This window comes from Hesperophylax consimilis, chromosome 18 (assembly GCF_061612785.1).
Source record: "Hesperophylax consimilis isolate HC1 chromosome 18, BYU_Hcon_1.0, whole genome shotgun sequence".
In the NCBI taxonomy this organism is placed as follows: Eukaryota; Metazoa; Arthropoda; class Insecta; order Trichoptera; family Limnephilidae; genus Hesperophylax; species Hesperophylax consimilis.
Genome location: NC_142853.1, coordinates 31,693,987 through 31,717,481, shown reverse-complemented (window position 1 = coordinate 31,717,481; position 23,495 = coordinate 31,693,987). Strand labels below are relative to the sequence as shown.

Below are 23,495 nucleotides of genomic sequence, written 5' to 3'. Positions count from 1 at the left end.
GGTGTCTAAAATTTATAATTAACCTTACACTTTATTCCTTATATCATACTTTATACCTTACTTTATATTTAACCCTTACACTTTATACCGAAAATTATACTTTATATTTAACCTTACACTTCATAGCGTAAATTATACTTTATACTTAACTTTATATTTAACCCTTACACTTTACACCGTAAAATATGCTTTATACTTAGCTTTATATTTAACCCTAAACTTATACCGTAAATTATACTTTATACTTAACTTTATGTTGTAAATTATACTTTATACTTGACTTTATATTTGACCCTTATACTTTATACCGTATATTATACTTTAAACTTAATGCTGTATACTATATACCTTATACTTTTTAACTTTATATTTATACTTATGTTAATGGCATATGTTGTGCCGTTTGTATTAAAATAAATAAATAAGTAAGCTGTCAATATACACAAATTTTTGGATAATGTCGTTAGTGGCGCTCAAATAAAGAAATGTTTTACCGCTACATTGACTTCAAAAGTAGATACACCAGTTTCTCGCTTGTACTACTAGTTTCCGGACACCATGTACACTTGTTTTTTATTTAGTTATAGCCAAAGAAATTTAATTATTAAAAATCCGGAATCTATCTACGGCGAAAATAAGAGAGTCATTTTTCCTAGTTCTATTTTCGTTTTTATGTTTTGTCATTGTTCTATTTTATCGTGGTCTCTTTAGACTATGGAATCCACAATTGGGGTATGTTGTGGGGCTGAATAGATTAGAAAAGGGAAGGAAAGAAATTTTGGAAGTACCTGGCTATTTATATATGGTCACCAAACACGGCTAAAGCTACTTACACCAGTGCATTTTACATTAAAAAAAACTAATATCGGATCTAAGTTAATAGATAAAGTCTGTATTTGAACATCGTTCCAGTACTTACCTGGTGGGGAAATACCATTCAGGATCGAAATTCGACTATAAATTGGTTTAGCTATGTTTATTGCCGAGATCTAAATAGTTAGCTTCTCTTCTCACCGCCCTAATATCCACTAAATCCAACCTGATTCAAATCCAATTTGATTATTGAATATCCCATTCAATTTTAGATCCTCATTATTAATCTATTTATAGGGTCCTTCACCCTTTTGGGATTATGTGGAAGGTTCTGAAAGGTTAACTTGTTAATATTAGACTGGTAGTTCTGTGAACTGTGACCTCGTGTCCATAAAATATGTTTAGAATAATATTTATTCACCAGCGTGCGCAAGTAAATTTTATTTGATTAATTTGTGTCATTTTTACATTTTTCGCATTCAAAATAAAATATAGTATATTTGCGGCACGTTTCAGAGTGGAAGATACTCTTAGTATCGCCCTGGTGTAGGACCACCATTCAGAATTGAAACTAGGAAAAAAATAGCCAGGTACTTCCTACCTTCCTCTTACCCATCTCTTTCCCTGTCCTACTACCTTCGGCCTCACAACTTACCCCGATTGGTGATGCCATAGTTGGGAGCAGTTGGGACTCTTGAACGTTTTCAAATTAAAAAATAAAAATTAATAATTTTACAATATGTTCAAAAAACGTCATTGTTTCAATGGCAGTTCTTATTTTAAAAAATTTCAGGCAGGTAGGTACCATAATATTGAATAAATACGAATAATTAAGTCAAAATAAACTCGACGATTTCATATTTTAAAATCTTTAAAGCCCTTAAATCGGAAACTTAACATACAAACAAATTTACAGACATACGATACACAAAACGGTCGAGTTAAAGCAGGACGTCGCTACCCTCAGTCAAATAGGCCATAATCCAATATAAGTATGAAATCTTTTACCCATAATACTACAAATCAATACCCACACTAGCGCTCCTCCTTTGTTTCTACCTACACACCAAACGCTTAACTTTCATTGACTGATGAAAATTGACTGATTTTGCACTCTTGACCGTCTAAAACTCTGAGTAAATCCCGGGTAATGCCGGGGACTTCAGAAAGTTATTTATTTAAACCCATAGACATATGAATATTAGTAGACCTGCCCTAAGTGATTAAAAGCGTATTATCCCCACTCCCCATACCGGTTCCATTGGAGCCGGCTGGGCTCGCGTATGGCCTCAAGTGAAATTTGAAAACGTGACGTCATCATTCTTGTGCGAACTATGGTCGAGGCATCATCGGTTCATTTTACGAAATAACACGGCAAAATGTTGACTTGTGATATGAAAACTTGTAAAAATAGATGTGAAAAAGAGAATAAACCCAATTGTCGTATTACATTTCATAAGTAAGCATTATTTTACTTTATTTTAAGCTTATTCACACCGTATTATATGGATCAGTTTTAGAAACATATACTATCACATCACAATGTAGCGATTCTCAAGTGTGCTCATCGTTGTTTACTGGGGTAAGTAAATTATGAAACATTTGTAAAAGTGTCTTAACTAAATACTCTGAAACTAACTACGACTCTGCAAACAGAAGAAATTTACTTTGCCGAATTTGGGCTTCGCAAATTAGTTCATAACGTGGCGAGTAATTTGCGCTCCCATGTAAAAATGTCTATTCATTCAAAAGCAGATTTTACTTTTAAGAACTAAATGGTGATATTATAATGCGAGATGCCTATTTACTGTCAGATTGATTTATTGACGAATCACAGTCAGCTTAACCCCCTTCGTTCTTCAACAGTTGATTTTACCCCTCGCCATTATCTTCTCGTCTATTAATTCCTATGTCTGTGTTTAAACCATATTTTATTTTCTAGCTTTCACCAACTCAAATGTCAATATTTAGCATAATTTCTAGTAGAAAACACAATGGTTTTAAACACGGTAATATTTTTGAAAATATAATCGGTCTGTTATGACAATCAAGGTTGCTTATTGAATTGAAGATGTCGTAACTTATCATGTCAAACATAATAATATTGTTAACTTGGTATATATGATTTATCATCAATAGTTCAAAGTTTAATATAAGATAACTTGAAACATTTTTGTTGTATAATTTTCAAACGTATGTGCCCTACGTGTCTTTGCTCATGGAAATAGCAAATACAATCGTGGAGGTGTTTAATTGGTTTATCATAGTTTCATTATCTTAATTACTGTACAGTTGAGAATTGTTGTTAACGGAAGTGGCGCCATCTGTTATTTAAAAAAACGTTTATGTTTTCAAACAGCATAATGTTTTGTCTGCTATTTTAGTTCATAAAACAAGTATAATGAAAAACTTACGTAGTTAGGCACATGGATGTTGTCAAAAGTAATAATAATCCCATAGTTTAAGAACAGCATTAAAAGGCAAACATCATACCGAGTCAATGTCAATAGCTTTAAAGATCTCGGTATCGTCTTTCATCTTAAACTTACGTTTTTGGAACACATTTTTGTTTTTTTTTTTAAATATATTTTCTACACCCATACTGGCTTTCAAAAACATTTGATATACATAATAGTTTAGCGCAATCAAGAAATAAAAGTTTGTTATTATTTATATAAAAAGTAAGCCTAGTTATTAATATTATTGAGGTATGTTATTATAGCCTTCTCGTAACTATATTATGTGCAGTTAAACATATCTACAATTTCTGCGGTATTATTGCCAACTGCATGTTATCTATTAGATACAAGTCAGTATCTAAATGACTCAGTCTTGATATTGTTGTTGTAATTAAAAATAATTTTCGATCGAGTAGTTCTAGTTGGTATGTTTAGGCTTAATAAATCAGGGCTGTCTACAATTCTATTAAAAAAAAATAAAAATAAAGTCAAATCGGAAACGAGTCTTCTATCTGAAAGTTTTAATAATTTTAATTCTTTCACCAAATGGTTGAAATTTATAGTATCGATTGGCAGACCGAGTAGAAAGTTAATATATCTTTAAATTTATGCTGATTTTTTTCAATGGAATCGGAGTGGATTTTAAAGTGAGGGGACCAGATAGAAGGATTATTATAATTATATTAAATTAGAAGTAAAGAAGAATTTAAGATTTTTAATATTGGTCTCTGCCATTACGGAGAGTGAAGCCAAGTGTTTGGTTTCGGTTGTCTCCTTATTGTACCTTTTTAAAGTGTCTGCTCAGAAAATTCTCATTTCTGAGCACAAACTGCCTCCTGTTTTATATTATGTTTTAGTTTTAGTATTCTTGTTTTGTCCTGTCCTGCTGTTATTGTTATTCTAAGTTTTGTCATCACTTTGTATAAACAGTGTATTTAGTGTTATAATATTAGATATGCATTGGGTAAGGCATACTGTAGGAATAATTTTAAGAACCACTAATACTGAATTACCATTTTTTAAGTTCGTTATACATGTAGTCAAGCGCACTTGAAGTGAAATGACACTAAACTGCGCTATATAAATGCCGTGTTATTATTATGTTTAATCCTTTATTTGTCTCTGTATTGATGTGAGAAATAAAATAAAATTTGGATTAAAAAATTATGGCAAGATCAAGAATTTCATTTACAGAGGTGAGAAAAACATTATTAATTTTACATTGAATTTTAAATGGTTGATTTATTCTAAAAAAATGAATTATGTGGAATTTACTAATGTTTAAATAAAGTTTGTTGAATTTGCACCAATCTTGTAATTTATTTGAATGTGAATACAATCATTTATAGTTTTTATTAGTTTAGAGATCTGTCGATCGGCGGCAAAAAGCAACCATTTAACATTAACTCTTGACAGGCCAAAATGCCAAACCAAACGCCTGTGACCAAGTGGATCTTCCATGCATTTTTCTGTCTTACGGGCTTTTAAACTATAGAAATCCCAATTATTTAGTCAATTATTAATGGTAACTTATGTATTTGCGCAGGAATACGTAAAATACTAAAATGATATTACAAGTATTTAAGATAATATAAGGAGGATAGTAATTTTGGGTACTGCCTACTCCCCCACTTGGCTGCGGGATAGTTATTATAAAGTGTACGCTTAGCTTGTGAATGATTTGGAGTGAAGTATAGAGGTTGTGAATTCTAGGATAAACATTGACTTTTCTCTACTTTATAGAAATGTTTTATGCACGTATTATTTATACAAACCTTTCGCAAGAAATTCTCCACATGCTAGTGAAAACTCTCTCAAAATCCGTTGCCTAGTTTAGAAGAACTAAGCACACAACCAGACAGACGAGGATAACGACTATATTTTATACTTTTTAGAGATACAGTAACTATCATTAATAAATAGTAAAAACAGTATCTGACCTAAATGCGACCCTTGATGTCACTCCAGCATACTATAAACTACTGGGGATTATCATTAGAACATGTAAACAGTTGAATGACCCAGATGCGATGATGGCGACGTCCGATGGCGTTACAGGAAGTAATCTGGAATTTGCTAGTGGTGTGTAGAGTCTGCATCAAACTAAATACATAAATATGCTGAAACAATCTATATCATGCATCCATGCATATACTGAGGCATGGAAATTTTCCGAGGTTTAGGCAGCATAAAGACTTGCTTAAGGAACAGATAGATTTGGCCTAGAAACAAAATTGTCGCATCTGGGGCTCGGAAAACCCAAGAGTTATTGTTGAAAAGCCTCTCTATCTTCAACGTGTGACTGTTTGGTGCGGTTTATGGTCCGGCGGAGTCATTGGAACTTACTTTTTAGAAAATGATGCTGGAGCAACAGTTACGGTGAATGGATTGCGCTATCGGGAGATGATTAATGTTTTTTTATGGCCGGAATTGAATGGTATTGATCTGGACAACGTTTACTTTCAACAAGACGGCGCTACGCACCACACAAGCAACAAAACCATTGATCTTTTACGATTGAATATCAAAATAACACCTCTTATTGGAAAATCCTGTATTTATTTTTTTATTTTTTTTATGTGACACCTCACAAGAGTGTCCCTGCCTGTGCAGTATACAGACAGGGGAACTATGTCACCACCCGGTTGGGCGGCGTTGTGAGGCGGAATAAGGTAGGGGCTGTAGGAAGGGATTTGTTAATGCGGGCCTTGAAGAGGCTCGGATTATAGGAGGGAGGAAAAACAGATGCCGGTAGCTCGTTCCACATACGAGCCGACTTACACAAAAACGAGTCGTAAAAACGGCCCGTTCTCATGAAGCCAACGTCAACCGTGAACGGGTGTTCAGTTCGTGTCCGTCGAGTTTCGCGCACGTGCACCGGTGCATCAGGAATCAATGCTGCTAGCTCCTTGGAGCAGGCTCCATTGAAATGCCTGTAGAACAGACACAGCATGCCTACATTGCGTCTATGCATTAGAGAAGTCAATCGGTCTGTTTACAACGGATTGTCAATCAGACGGAATATAAACCTCCCGGAAGAAATTCTCTAAATGATAGTATAAACCCTATCAAACTCCGTTGCATAGTTTAAAAGAACTAATCGCACAAACAGACAGACGCGGATAGTGACTTTGTTTTATACTATTTAGAGATACCAATGTATTGTCACGATTGCTAATTTACTAAAAGTTTATCAGGAAACGGCCTGTAATCCAATTTTTAGTTCATTATGATCTGGGATGTTCCCGAACATCCCAGACTATCCCCAAACCTTCCAAAACATTACAGAATGTTCGGGATGTTCTGAAATGTTGTGGAATTCTCTCGAATATCCTGGACTGTTCTAGAAAATTCTACAGGGCGAAATTCCACCCCTTATATCTTCAAAAGCAAACCCTTCAGGTAAAAAACGGGAACCTTCTTCATTGATCGGGGATAGAGGGCTACCACACCATATGACTCCCTTGATCGTACTGAGACTCGTTTCTGAGTTCTAGCGGCACACACATTGTACAATTACTTTTAAAATATATATTGATATTGATTGGAATCTTTATATGTACATTGGAATTTGTTTCGATTGATGTAGTCGGCTGTGTACCGAGGCAATTTGCATAGGTTTTAGGACCTTGGAGGAAGTATTGGACTCTATGGGTGTTGAATATTTGAATTAAGACTGCCTCATGTAATTCATCCTTATAATTCTAGAGAAGCATCAATCGCCAGTAGGCTAACAAAATTAAGGTGTGTGACCAATCACTAGATCGTAACACAATGTTACTTGTGCCACGGAATCTAGACCACATAGAGGACCTACCTAGTGGTCATTCAAGTTACAAATCCAATTAAAATCCACTGCACGGCCAGTGTACCTAGATGACAATGGACTCACTGACTCGTGTCAAATAATATAAATTATTTTAAAATTTGATTTGTTTATGATGGACGATACGATTAGGATGGGGTCAGTTACCAATACAAAAAGAATCGTGAAAAAAAGTACGAGCCAGAAGTTCAGCCTCTCAGCACAAATTCAAAAGCAAATGAAATGGCGATAAATGATGTTAGGGAGTGTAAGAGAGATAAAGTGAGTAATGTTGATTAGCTGTTTCAACCTAATAGTCAAAGGTTTGACATACATAATAATCTTCATTTTACAAATCAACCAAAAGCCATGATAAAAACCAGGTCCTCAACAAATAAAACACTGAACATTCCGATAACACACACCACACACGGACAAAGACACTTTCAATACTACGCAACCAAACTTTTTAAAAGTATGCTCATTATTTTGAAACAATTACTGAATACAAATACATCTACAAACTGTCTCGAAAAAAATATCGTAGCCTGGATAAAAAAATCAAGATATTCACTTTATTCAAAGGATTAAAATTCCAAACCAAACATAACCAAAATATAATAAGTAAATTTAAAGATTATACACATTCTTCAAGAATTATCCAAAAATACATATACTCACATATAAATGTGTGTTTTCATGTTTCAATATATGTCTGTGAAAAAAAAAAAACTTTCTACCACAACACATAAATACCTGTCACACTTAATCACAAACACGTTAACACCTCAGCACAGGTTCTCCCAGTGAGGTGTTCACGTAACATACAATAACACCCACACACAGTTTTACCTATATCAACCTGTGTTCTTTATTTTTTATCCCTTTTTTCTGTACTCTTTTCTCTGTACTACGACATAAACTACTGTAATCATTTGTAAAATGTGTATTCAAGAATAGACATAAATTAATAAATAAATAAACAATAATGAATATCACAAGAAATGTGACGTGGGCGTTTTTCGTGATCCTCGGACTAATCGTTGCTTAAATTTCAATTATAGACGTTTTATCATTAGCATGAAATTTTTATTTCGATAGAGCATGTGCTAAATGGACTAGAAGCATGTTAAAGGCTAAATAAGTACGCTAAATGGACTAGACAGAGACATTGATTTCCATTCAAAACTACATGGAAGACATTTCTATTTGAAGATGTGTATTATTTATTCAGTGTCATATTACCAATGTAGAGCAGGGTCAGCAGTTGAATTGTAAAGAAGAGATCAAAGTTGAAAAGACCGAATTAATACTATCGAGAAAATTGCGTAAATGTACTCTGGACATCCTTAATAAACACAAATTGTTTTAAAAACAATTTGTATCAGTTCAATTACAGTGAGGAGTATATATTTCAGAAAAAAAAGAATTTTAATAGATATTTCGTAGAAAATAAAATTAATAAATTCGTCATGTTCATTCGGCCATCTTTAATGTTTTTACCATAAATTATGAAAATAGTTTTATAGGTTAGTTTTTTTATACATTTCAAAACATAACGTTAGCAAAATACATTAAATTATCCGAAAGTATAATATTAATATTAAAGACTGAAAGAGATTTATGTCATTAAACTGATACGACGTATTTTAAAAGTATTTTGTGAGTATTATGGATGACTATCGTATCCGGATATTTACAAAAAATAGGTACATACTAAAGATACACATGATATATTAATAATTTTTTTTTAAACACGACACTGAATTTTACCACGAATTGGTTGCAAAATTAGAAAATACATTTTTTTTGGTTTTACATTTTTTTGACGATTTATTTTTATTTTGAAAGAGCCTATCCTAACTATCGTCATCTTAATAATATATGTACATACATCAAAATAAACATATCCTCGTTAATATACGAAGTCTCCTAATAAACTTTTATTTTACTATGGCAACATAATTATATAAAAAACTTACCTTGAAAGTTCTGTTATCTCGCTGATCTGAGCTCCATCGACGGCTTTCGAATCCCAATCAGAGAAATTTGTGGACATTTTGATTTCTGCAATAGAGAAAAACGACAATTATTAGAGGTTAAGTGGAAATAATGATTATTTTATGAACCAGTCTATGTATACATGTATCTTCTGACTTTGCAAGTGTACTAATTCTTTTTAGTATTATTATTAACTGAAGTTCCCGGTGTTGACATTCATTTTTCTGTTGTTTTTAAGGTCAAATGTGATGCAAAATTACATCAATCTTGTAATAAAATTGTATATTTGCACAAAAAATAAATCCAGACAATATTCTTTATACATATAGATATAGAAGACAGGTAGACCAGCTGAAATCCTCGGCTCGATTTTTTTCGAAATCAGATGTAGATAGTAATTTTCATCTTATTTTCAATGTCATGTATGCAAAATTTCATCAAAATTCTGACTTAAAGAGATGAGGGTTGTTTTTATTACTATCATGCATACAGTGATTTTCCTCTTTTTTTGAAGATCAAGTGTTAAATCTGGTTTAAAATTGTAGATTTATGCAACAAACTAAGCCACATCGCCACAAACACTCTTTATTTTTATTAGGTTTATTTTGGAGAATTTCATTTTTGAATTTTTGAATTTTTATGTATACAATTTATAAAACCAGTTTATTTACAAACAAGTTCTGCTGTGTAGATATTACTACGCGTGAGAGTTGTTTTGCCTTAAAATTTAGTTATATTATTATAAGTATGTTGTGCGAACCTGTACAAATAGACAATTTTTATTAAAGAACCTTATGAAATACCACTCCAGCCATACGAGTGATAAGAACTACGTGAAGTTGTCAAAGAACACAAAAAATGTAGTGTTTCCTCACACATTTTCTTTCAATTCTCTATACGGCAGCTGTTTCAAATAAGAAAAATCTTTAGTTTCTACCATCAAGGAGTTCTTCAAGTACTTTTGCATTGGTCTCCCAAAGAAGGTTGACAGATATTTAAACAAGTAAATATTTTAGCGGTGAGTCGTTCAGGAACGAGCCTCACAATTGAGCTAGCTCTTTTTGAAGAGCTAGCTAGATAAATTGAACTGTTACCCTTTTTTATCAGGAGATATTTCATGATGTTTGTACGATCATTCATTTGCTCGCTGGGAGGTGTATCAGGGGAGCCGTATCGGGGGAGCCGTTTCGGGGGAGCCGTTTCGGGCGAGCGCAGTATTCTGATTGCTCGTACGCTCTGAGATCACAGCTCCCATTCTATTGAGCTGTCGTTCAATTGAGACGACTCTTTGAGCCGTACGAAAATATTGAGCTGTGTATAGATTCTCCAATCCAGGCCACTCAAAATCGGCGTCGAAAGTACATAAATTATTCGAAATAATTATTCTTGATTCTCGTCGAAGATGCATACTTATATACGCCAAATGTCAAAAGTCATTCCACTCGAACAACGAGTGGGTGGTACCACTCGTTGTTCGAGTGGAATGACTTCGTCGAGATTAGAGGCCCTGGTACCGTGTCTCCCGCTCGCTCTACTCGACCAATCACCAAAATATATACCAACTCCATACTTTCAAAACATAAACAACGATATGGATCCTTACATACAATTCAATCAAAATACCCATACATTCTACATTTTAAACACCCCTCAGACATGTCTCAATTTCCTTATTTAATTTACTAAATTTAATTATCATTTTAATATTTACAAAATTGACTCCATAATATAATTTTATTATTATTATAACCCATCATTTTATGTATAAATTCAACATTTAAACTTTAGCCGCCATGATATAGGGACTTGGCATGACAAATGAAATAATACTTAATAAATGTTTTTAATTTGTTTACTGTTTTGGCATGAAATAAAAAATACACAAAATTATAGCAATTAACGTTTTGACGCTTTTAAATATATGGCTATTAACTATATATATATATCAATTATGCTAAATAATACTTTCAAAGAAAAAAAAATAAGTGGACTCTGATTTAAAAAAAGCCTTTGATACAGTTTACCATAAAATTCTTATTTGGAAACTAGAAAAGCTTGGTTGGTATACAGGGCAACATATTAGCCTGGTTTAAGAGCTATCTTAACGGTAGACAACAAATTCTTAAAATAAAATCTTCCGAGTCAGAAAAAAATTAAGGCAACGGAGTCCCACAGGGTTCACACCTTTGTCCAATTTTGTTTATCTCGTTTATACATATTTCATGATGTATTTTTAGTACTTTTTGCTGATGACCTCAAAATTTTTAATCTTTTAAAGTCTTTAAATATTATTTATCAATTGAAAATTGCAGCACTGTTAACCTATCTAGAAGAAATAAACATTTCAGTTAATAAGGTCATTTTGATGTTTAATACACCACCAAGAGATTTTCCGCATTACGGTAAGATGATTTATATGTATCGAATATGTGCCCCGTTGGACTTCTTGTATAATTTATGACGAAAATATGAACGGAAATATTTGGAGTATCACTTTCTAACCATCTAGGTCCATATACTGACTAGGAACACAAGACAAAATGTAAAATTCCTCTACAATACACACACAACCAACTATCAGACACACACTAACCAAAGAGATACATGATCTAAGCAATAAGTTTGGGGGTACTATTAATATATTTACTGACTCAATTTATAGAATTAAGCATAATCTATACCAGCACCTCGTTCAATCCTACAAAATATAGTAGCAATGTAATTTAATTTTAGTGATTAGTCTTATATGTAGTTTAGTTCTAGTTTCTATTTTATTTGTTGCTGTTACATGTTTTACTAATATTGTTGTATATTTAGTTTATTAGTTTAATGTTTTAACGATTTAAAATAAATAAATTTTATCACATTTAGGGCGAGTTACACCAAAGCTTTTACTGGGCGGACGATTCACAAGTGTCTGTACTGTATGATTTGCACGAGCAAAATAAGAAAAAAGACACGAGGCACAGCGACAAAAGACTCGGATAGTGTGTCTCGGGGGTCTCAAGAAACCGGGCTTCAGCGGAACAAAGGGCACTTCCTACTTCCTCTCAAAATGGCACTGAAGGGAAACGGAGCAGGAACAGGTGGCGATCTTTAGGGGCGGAAGCTGTCTTGTAAATGAGTTGAATTTGAACGTTATATTGATGAAGCAAAACTAAAAGCTTTTGTCTTTGATTCGGAATTACAGTTGAAAACTTGTCTTTGTATTATAATTACAATTAGTAATTCTGTGAACAGTATACCTCGCGTCCAGAAAAGTGTGATTCTAATTAACTTATTAAACATCAAAACCGAAATTGCCTCTTAAAAGGTACTTCAATACCTGCCTACCTAATTGTAAACCGAATATTTTTCTTTAAAAAGATTTTAAATTCTCAAATCTGTATTATACCTACAATTTATTCAAAGAAACGTCATCTCGAAAGAAAATCGTTTTTCAAACTTTCTTCAAGTGGTACCGTAATATTGAAAAAATGCGAATGAGAAAATCCAACACAATTTCACATTTGAAAAGAGAATCTTTACCGAACCAGTAAAACAGCCATACAAAACGGAACGTACAAATAAATTTATAGATATGCAAAACGGTTGAATTAAAACAGGACTTCGCAACGCTAAGTAAACAATTACGAGATACGAGAGACTTATTTACACTAAAAGACAATATGTATATTTTTTGTTTTAAATTTCTACAGTAGCGAAACATCTGAAAAACATATATTATGGTGATTAATTTTTTGTTTTTTTACTGTGCTATGTTTAATCCTTCTTTAGCCAACCTAACCTAGCCTTACGGATAGTGTTGCAGTAGCCTGCCTGAGAGGACATCTGGCTAAATAAGGAGGAAGTGAAACCGGGCATAATAACAACAAAAAATAATTACGATAAACCTACCTATCCGATTAAAATATAAAATGAAAAAGGCAACATATTCGAATTTCACAGAAAGTTAAATAAAATACTTTATGCCAATTATACTAGTTATCACGCCGTTCCCCCGCAGAGGTAGGCAGATAAGATAGACCGCTGCACAACTCTGTCACGGCACATGAAGCACGGAATGACGTTTTTTCAGCTGTACCAACGTGACATAACACATGTCAACTCTCGCACGTTCTTTTGATATTTTTGTGTTTAGTATTTTTTTGTTTAGGATTGTGATTTTATCGTTATGTACCATTTTTAAAAAATTAATACATACATACTCTTCTAGGACTCTTTAGGTACACGATTTTGTATTACGTAGTATATATAAGCAAAATACCACATAAACAAAATCGAAGCAATTCAAAACAAATTCCTAAAATATCTTTGTTACAAGTCATTTGTAAGATTTAATAATTATGCAGAGGCAGCTTCATACTTTAAAATTGATTTGCTGAGTGTATGGAGGTATAATAAGGATTGACTATTCCTGTATAAAGTACTTAACAATAATATTCAATGCCCAGAGTTGCTAAACAAGATTCCATTCAATGTACCTACCTAACACGCTCTTGTGTCCTGTTCAGGGTTGATCAAAGCAAAACGAACTCTAAGCAGAATTCTTGCCTGAACAGACTATGCAATAATTACAATAGCGTATTATCGAAGGTTGATATTTTAAGTTCCGAACTTACCAAATACAAGAGGTCCATAAAAGAAAATTTCTCTGATGGTTTGTGAATAATGTTTATGTCTCTATTGTTTATATCTCTATTATGATTTCATTCATACCTACAACCTCTCTCCATGGCTATAAATGTATTGTTTTGTAAATTTTTCGTTTTATATAATCTTTGTTTTGTATGATTTATTTAAATAAATTATTCCATATTATGTTGTCTCAGTTAAAGTCACAAGGAGGAAATCCATAATTGGTTTTATTTTACTATATAATACTTATGTACAAACTGATTAAATGTAAACTGTCGATTTCCCGAAAATGAATAAATAAATAAATATGAGCAAATTAATTCCAAAGAGAATTTCATTTATAGTTAGTCCGAAAATTATGGATACCAATTTCATCGAGAGCAAACTCATTGACAGTTTTTTGATGGATAGCAACTCACCGACAAGAAATGTGTCTCTTTTATGATTAATTACTTGTGAATTCGTATTTTGTCTCAAGTTAAAATCAGCCAAAGCTTTTGGGAATAAACAAACAATGTAGGAAATAATTAATAGAAAATAGATCGATACAAAAACACAATATGTTTAAAAAAATCATTTTACGTTAGTTATACACTATTACGAGTCTATAAAGGCGATATATGAATTCATAAGGATATAGTGTATATTGGAGATAAAGGAAATACAACCGTCCCCGTCGACCAGGCTTTATAGAGTTTTTAGAAATCAATTGCAACAGTTTCTGCTCTATATGTATATATGTTCATATACTTACCTATATGTATCTATGTCATATACTTACCTATAGGGTATCTACTTTAATAATTATTATTAATCTTTATATTCAGAGTGTTAAGGGATGTACTTGACTTATTTTAACCAATTTATTACAATACATTTTTTTCAATTTTTTGCTCTATGGGATGTGTGGGATTGCACTCACCTCCCCACATCCTGGTAAAGAATTATCATTAAATATTAGCTCAGTTTGAGGCCCGGTGGAATTTGTTTGAGATTGAATGAGATTTGTTTACAAAAATCAACTAACGCACACCGTCACACTGTTCTATGTATTTTCCACGTATTTACCGTGAAACTTTGGAATTCAAGAAACACATTTAAAATGTACAACATTTAAATGGGAAATTATTTTCCTCAGGGCCAATGTCTTAATTTTTGTGGATGCTGGGTGGAAGGAGAGGAAGCAAAAGAAAGAGAGGAAGCAAGGAGAGGATGCAGAGGAAGGAGAGGAAGGCGAGGAAGGAGAGGATGAAGAGGAAGGAGAGAAAGTAGATGAAGGAATCTGTGGGTGCAAAGCAAGTAAATACAATATATATATATATATATATATTTTTTTTTTTAATATTTACTCCACACAGGAGGCCCTGAAGAAAATAATTTCCTTCGGGGCCTATGTCATCTTTGGGGATGCTGTGTGGAGGGTCTTTTTTTGGAGAGGAAGGAGTGAACATGGGTCTTGAAGAGTCCCATGTTGTAGGAGGGAGGAAACACAGAGGCCGGCAGTTCGTTCCACAGCCGAGCTGTTGAACTTAAGAACGAATCGTAGAAGCGACCCGTTATCATGTGACAAGTGTCAACTGTGTACAAATGTTGGGCGCGCGTTTGGCGTGTATCCCGACTACGCACCGGTGCCGAAGGGATCAATGACGCTAGTTCCTCAGAGCATCTTCCATTGTAATACCGATAGAACAAGGACAGCATACCTACCTGACGCCCGTGCTCTAAAGATTGCAGTCCGTTTGTTAAGATTGGGGAATCTATCAAACGGACCGCCCGTTTCTGCACAGAGTCAAGGGTTTTTTTCAGGTATTTTGGGGCTCCAGACCAGAGATGGCTGCCAAATTCGACAGTAGGGCGCACTTGCGATTTGTACAGGGTGAGCAGTTGTGTACTATTAAAGTATCTGCGGGCCCTGTACAGTACGCCCAGCTTCTGAGAGGCCAACTTTACTCTGGTTTCGATGGAGCCCCCGTACCTGAGCTGGTCACTTATAGTTACACCAAGCATGTCAATGGAAGGCCTGTTCGGAAGATTGCTTCCGTTGAAGGAGACTAGATTATCATTTGGATCCCTTTTAGACGTAATCAGACAGGATTGGGTCTTTGAAACATTAAATTCGACGAGATTATTTTTACCCCAGGAGGAAATACTCTCGAGATAACCGTCCATTCTCTGCTTCAAAGCCCTCCGAGCCGTTGGAGTTCGTGTGCCCTTTGGGGGCTTGTCAAACAAAAAACTATCATGAACTGTACTGTCATCCGCGTAACAATGAATCGGTGCACATGTCAAAAGGTCATTGATGTGCAACAAAAACAAAGTCGGAGACAGAACCGATCCCTGTGGGACGCCAGCATTTATGGAGTGCGAGGAAGAGGTGAAACCGTCAGCAACCGCCTGAATCGACCTATCCCTTAAAAAGTCAGCAATCCACGTACACAGGGATGCGGGAAGTCCGTAAGAATGCAATTTGTTGACAAGTCCTCGGTGCCAGACCCGGTCAAAGGCCTTGGATATGTCTAGTGCGACCGTTTGGGTCTCACCGTGACGTTCCAGGCACCGCCCCCAAACATGCGTCACATACGCGAGAAGATCACCGCACGAGCGGTTCCGCCGGAATCCGTATTGACGGTCGTTGATAATTTTGTTCTTCTCGAGGTATGTGAGCAGTTTGTCGTTGATCACACGTTCCATCACTTTGGACAGAACTGATGTGATCGCTATGGGGCGGTAGTTGGCCGGGTTGGAGCGGTCACCTTTCTTGGGAATAGGGTGAATTACCGCTTTGTATTTTAAGTCGTATTACATTATTATCATAAATTATACATAATTAGTATATTAATTTGTATTACATTTTTATTATACCTGGTTGTATTACACAGAGTGATTAACAACTTAATTGACAGCCTTGCCATCATCGCCACTTTTAAATTCCATGTACCGACTAGGAACACAAGACGAATTGTAACATTCTTCTGCAATACATACACAACCAAAGATTAGATACACTCACTAACCAATGGGATCAAATTTATAGAATTAAGCATAATCTATTCCAGCTCTTTTTTGAATCCTACAAATTGTAGTACCTACCGAGCGATATTAATGTAGTTTTAGTGATTTGTCTTAGGTCTAGTATTGTTCTAGTATAATTATTTTTATTTTACGTTACTGTCACATGTTTCACTAACATTGTTTAATATTTAGTTTGATATTTAACTTTCTTTTATGCTTTGAAAGTTTTATGTATAATATTCTATAGCTCACTAGGTATATTATATTATTATAATCCATGTAAAGCCCAGCTGGGAGTAAAACCAAAGAATAAATTTCTACTAGTATTATGAACACTGCGATTGATCGGAAACCTTACTATGAGCTCACAATTAATTCAATTTCCATGGATCCCCTCCCCACTAAAGTACAACCGTAAACAGCGTTGGATGCATATGCCTCTGTGCGGGGATGTTGCACAAATGTGGCCAAAAGGATTCTGCATGGTACCAACGCAGGCTACAAAGCGCATTGTCCACTTCGGCAGTTTCCGGGGCACACATGTGCTGCACCAAGCGATGCTGGATATCCTAAAATTTCGGTATATTTACAACATACATATCTCTATAGCCAACCGAATAAAGTGGATGTTAAAGTAATAAATTAATTAATAAATTTTCGATAAATGTATGTATTTACTGCGTATGTATTTGTCATAATATGTCGGTAGAGTATTTAAGGTTAAACACGACGTTATTTGTAATATACGTGTACATAGATGGCGTTAATTTAATTATTTTACTAAAATATGCTTTTTGCAAGTTATGCTTTATAATATTCAGACAATTTTTTCACTTTCGCCCGTACATACGCAATATGAATATAAATAAATAGTTTTGTCCGTAAAACCACTCATTTTTTTAAGAAAGGCATACAAATACAATACCGGATTGAATCACCGATACAATATTGTATTTGTATTCATATTCATATTGCCTACGTACGGGCGCAAACAAATAATTCGTCTTATTATTGTGGAGCATAATTAAATTAACGCCATCTATGAACACGTAGATTATAACGAACATCGCATTTAACCTAAATTTCACAGTGATTTGGCTTTTTTCAAATTAGATTTTCTTTTTAAGAAAGCACACTCACACATACAGCATTTACTTCAACATTACTGCAATATATTGATGCCATTATTACAAACACTTTATACTGTGTAAATAAAATTTTCGCACTAAATTTTACTATCTTAAACGTAACAGAATCTGTATATGACAACCATAGAGAATTTTTTATTTTTAAGTTCTTAGTGATAATAGAGGTAAACAAGCGCAGACCCGTGAAAAATCAGGGAATATTATAATTATTCTAGAATTTGTACAGCTGAAAGCATTCATAAAATGTTTACCATTATCAGTGCCATTTCAAAAACAAATATTTGCTAATTTTCTTTGTGATATAATCATAATATTTGTTGACAAATTATAGAGAAAATCAAAAATTTACCTTTCAAATGAAAGCTTTAAGTAAATATAGATATTATATTTTAAAATTTGCGGCACGTTCCAGAGAAAAAAATAGACGGCTATTCAGAATCTTAGCAGAAGAGTCCCAACTGCTCCCAGACGTCTGGAGCCAGTGAGACTATGGCATCCCAAATTGTGGTGTGTTGCGAGGTTGAAGGTTTAAATTTTATTTTTAAATTTACTTGCGCGCGCCGGGATTTTAACAGGCGACCTTTGGATTTACCGTCATTATTTTAGACCTGTTTGGTGACCAGATCTGATTACCCAGCCTTCATCTTCTCCATCTCCTACCCTTTCATCTCTTTTCAGCCTTAAAACATATTTTGGGCAGTTGGGATTCTTGTGCGATGTTCAGATAAAACAAACAAACAAAAAAACTACAAAATCTCATAATTGAGTAATTTTTCCGTAAAACGAAAGTAAACGAAAAAAACTTTGTAAATTTTCTGTGTATTTAAATTTGAAAATTCCATTCATTGATTTTCTGTGTGTTTAAATTTGAAAATTCCATTCATTAATTTTCTGTGCGTTTAAATTTGAAAATTCCATTCATTAATTTTCTGTGGGTTTAAATTTCAAAATTCCATTCAGCAATTTTCTTAGAGAAAACTTATATTTTGATTAGAGAAATAAACATTCAATAACAAAAGATCATACTTATATAAATTTAAGCCGTATTTTACTCCTATTGACACTTCTAGCAATCACTTGTATCAATTCGGGGGTTTAGGATCACAGGGGCCTATATACAAAAATATTGTTTAAGATAAACGCAAATAAAGATTGGTATGCATGTAAGCATAATTGTATGCCCAACTGTATCTTTTTAACGGCTGTACGTACGAAACAGAGTTTCATGTCACTAATAAATATAATTATGACATTACCGAAATCAAGCTTAACTCAAAAAAAAATTGTAGTTAGGCCCCTGTAATTCTAATCCCACGAGTTTAAAAACTTAGTCACACACAATGAGATGAAAATAATATTTTTATATAAAAATGCTAACCATTCCAAGTCCCATATTATACGTTAACATAATATTCTGTCCTCCATAAATCGATAACGAAATAATGTCAAGTGAGAGAACCTCTTCATATATAATAATGGAGATATATAATGGTGAACCTCCGTAAGTGAGAGTTAATATTTTCCCTAAGGCTTTTGACCTTAATATCAGTGGCGTGCGGTGCCATTTGGCAATGGTAAAGCTAGGTTTTCATCTTTTTATAAATAATTTATTTTGTTCACGAACCAGGAAAATAATCACACTGCTTTCCTTAACCATTCAGGCCTCTGGCATGTTGACGGTTTATTTGGTATATTTCTTAAAGACGCTGTCAGAAAGTCAGAATTTGTGTGTATTTACGTTTCTCAATAAAATCCTAATAAATAGAATATTTTTTAAGGTATCGGAAAACAAAAAATGGTTTTGAAAGGTGATAATATATTTTTTTCTTTTAAATTTTTTAAATTTTTAAAACAAACTTTTTTTTGTTAAATGGTTTAACTTACGTTTTTGCATCTAAACACTACTAATAACGAAAAATAAAAACTACTGATAACGAAAATAAAAATACACTTTTTATTAGAAAAATGTATTATAAACATTTTTGTCACCTAGAATTTTTATCGTACAAAAACAAATAATAAAATATTCACAAAGCTAATATTTTTTCTCAAAATCAGAAACTTTGGTTTCATAGAGGTGTACATTTTAATTTATCTATGGTTATCTTTTAGATTTCAATATCTAGGGTGGTATTTTTTTTCTTTCTAACGCCGTTTATTTCACATTTCTGTAGCGATGCTACGAGAATTTTCTAGAACGCTCGCCAATGCAAAACGCATTGTAGCGAGAACATTCTAGAAACAACCTGAGTGTTCGGCGTTCCTACCTACTGTAATGAGGCGCATCGAGAATTCCTCACCAGATCCCGAAATTTCTATGACGGTGAGGGAGACACAACGAGTTATATGATACCATATGAGCTTTTCCGAAAAGCGAACAAAATGACTATACGAGAAAGAGATGTTTGTTCCCAAAACATAACAAATTAGCTAGAGGAGTTAAGGCGGTCCACATCTCAGGAATTAATAACATAACTGCTGCGCTGTCTTTTTCATACAAAACTTCAATTTGGATTTGAGGCCAAACTACCCAACCGAACTACATAATTATAATTTCAATTAAAAGGTATAGCAAATATCTAGAACGAATGTGTGCTACTTTTTATTTGTGTTTTTAATTATAAAATATAGGCCAATAATTAATAAAAAATTTTGGAGGCAACTTTGTTAATTATCAAAAAAAAATTGCTCTATTTACTACGCAAAAATGATGATATATAAAAATTAAATAGAAATTAAGGAAAAATTAAAATCCAGAAACACAATGTACGAGTATGTGCATAAGTTTGTTTTTCTAAATATTATAAAAATTAATTTTTTATATGCCAAAGTTTAGTGGTATGTCCGTCACTGCTAAGTACCTACTTACTGAAATATCATAATATTTTACCCATGAAATGAAAAAATAAAGTTTTATTGAAACCCATTTCAAGCATCTAGCTTTTTATGAGGAAAGTATGTCATGATTTTTAAATTGTTAATATATAAAAGATAAGTTTTATTGGAACCCATTTCAAAGATCTAACATATTCAGGTGGGTTGCGTATTTGATTCCCCCAAAAAGATAAATTATATTAAATGATAATAATTATAATTTTTATTCCAGGATGTGGGGAGTAAGTGCAATCCTACACGTCCCATATAAATACCTATATATGGATTATACAATAGATATGGGAATATGACGTTTTTTTTTAAATACAAGTAAGTCTAAAAATTCATAATAAACAGCATTTATATTTTTCTTTATTTAAAAATATATTTCTTTTATATAAAAACATAAATATGTTATACTAAAAAAACTAATTACAATAAAAATGTTTTCTTTTTTACGTAACTACACAATTCAATAGAGAAAAACGTTTCTCGTGTTTGATTTGGGGAGTAGTGCCATTACCAGTGGCGGATCCAGGGGGGGGGTCACGGTGGTCATGACCCCCCCCCTGGGCCCCAGCCCAGGGGAGGTCATGACTACCTAGGTCCTGGGCCCATCCAGGACCTAGGTGGACCACTAATTAAAATTGTTAAACATAATGTTTTTATATATTTTTTGTCACAATATAAATTTTATTTGAGTACTTTCAATATTTAATTAATTTAATATAATACTTTGTTTGACGGCAAACGCATTATTCGGGAACGAACGCATCGAAAATTCGAATGTTACCGCGTCACCGCGCACCGCCACCGGCGCGCGCTTCGGCCGCCACCTTTCATATTATTATGACACATTTCGTGTAACCACGTGTGACGCTTGCGCGCGCTTTGTTTCGACTAACGTCTAGCGTCTAGCAAAACCTAACCTCAATCGGAACGACTAAACTTTATTAATAAAGTGTTTACTTTTATTTGTTTACTAAGTTAAAAAAAATAAGTTCCAATATAAGTAATAGTGTTCTTAAAAATTGTTGCTGCAAATTCAATTCATTACAAGAAATGGTAAGTAATCTAATCAGTTTCTTCATTATGCCAGTGTATGTGTGTTTAAACTCAAATGTTATTTGTTAATGTTCTAAGGCTGGGGTTAGACTCGTAAGTTTTTTTCCTGTAAATCGCTCTTGAAGGCGAGTTTGGCCAAATTCCCAATGTAAACGACACCAAAAGTCACTTAACGTAATTTTAGTAAGTTACAGAACTTATTCTTTCGGAAGTTTTTTGACAGGTCTGGACAGGTCTAACGCGCCCGCGCGAATTACCAGCCTTCCTATACTTCCTAAAGCAATTCTTAAGGCGAGACACAACCTCGTTCATCGAGGTTTTGCCCAAGGCTAACATTTTAATTTATTTCGGCGAAATTATAATTGAATTTAAAAAAAAAAAAATTATGCCGCACGAGGGATGCAAGTTATTTATATTTTAGATTAATAAAACAATACCTTACAATTAATATATTTTACGTTCAACGATTTTAAAACTTTATAACCCGTGTATAACTATAAAGTTAGCGGACTTAGCGGTAAGTACCAGATTTTATTTTTCTAGATGATGAATTAATAACTTCGGAAGTGGACACATTTTTAATATTTGTAACAAATTCTTCAGAATCAATTAAAATGAAGGCTAAAAGTGTGGATAGATTTTTTTACTAAGATTACGAAAACGTTAGTAATTTTTTTTAGAAATGCATAGTATTATTTTTAATGATGGATTTTGAATGATTTACATGAAAATGTTCCGTCTCCGATTATGGTCCCTTAATTTTGTAAAATTCCACACTGATTATTTTTTTTATACGGCAACACTTTGATATCCGGCGAATTTGTGAGTTAATATTTTATAAGAATAATTTTTAAATATATGTAGCTGTGAGCTGTTCCTTGAAAATGTCTAATACTGAGATTTGTTTGCCGGGGTTCGAACCCGCGATATCTATTGTATTTGTTTTAATTATGCTCTTTTAGGATAAATTCAGAATAGCTAGATGCAAGTTATTTATTTTAACCTTTTTTTTTAAGTGTATGTATCCATAAATTGATGCATCTATTGTAGAATATATTTAAACCTAGCTGTGAGTTGTTCCATCATCATTTCTAATATTGAGATTGGTTTGTTGATTTGTTTCCAAAAAATTTATTTGTAAATAAATTTTACAAAAATTTTAGATGTGGAAATTTGATAAAGTGTATGTAAATTTGATAAAAGTACATATACCTAGTTTTGTAAAAGAACGTATTAGTTACATTTTGTTAATATATATACATATTATATTTAACTTAATCAAGTTTCTTTTTATTAATATTTATATGTACCTATTAATAATTCACTTTCAGAATATTTTTGTTTGGATTGTAAATAAATAAAATCAATTCAAATTTTATAAATATTTACTTTTATTAGCGTTCCCCATAGTTTGAGGATTGTCGATAATATTGACTACGCTGCCGGCTCGGCCGCTGCTGGCAAAATAGAATGGACGGTATTCATCCACCAGGTAACAAGGTATTAACAAGCGTATGGAAGCATCGGCGAACGGAGATCTCGCTGGGCGCTTCTTACGTATTGCAAGCACCGCGTCATGGCAACAATATTTATTTCAAATTACTTACCTCGTGCAAATCAGGCCAAAATATGACGGTGCAAGGCGCTCGGTTTTAAAATTTATAAAGCACAAGAATCGAA

At 33.3% G+C, this 23,495-nt stretch overlaps 1 protein-coding gene across 1 annotated transcript in view; it reads right to left on the bottom strand.

Moving 5' to 3' along the window:
- moody (G-protein coupled receptor moody) overlaps positions 1 to 23,495 on the bottom strand; it is a 197,395-nt gene that overhangs the window by 117,993 nt on the left and 55,907 nt on the right. Inside the window, exon 2 of the mRNA XM_089642801.1 lies at positions 9,060 to 9,144. Within this exon, the coding sequence (XP_089498927.1) occupies positions 9,060 to 9,136 (77 nt within the window). The 5' untranslated portion in view covers positions 9,137 to 9,144. The remainder of the gene's footprint in view (positions 1 to 9,059; positions 9,145 to 23,495) is intronic.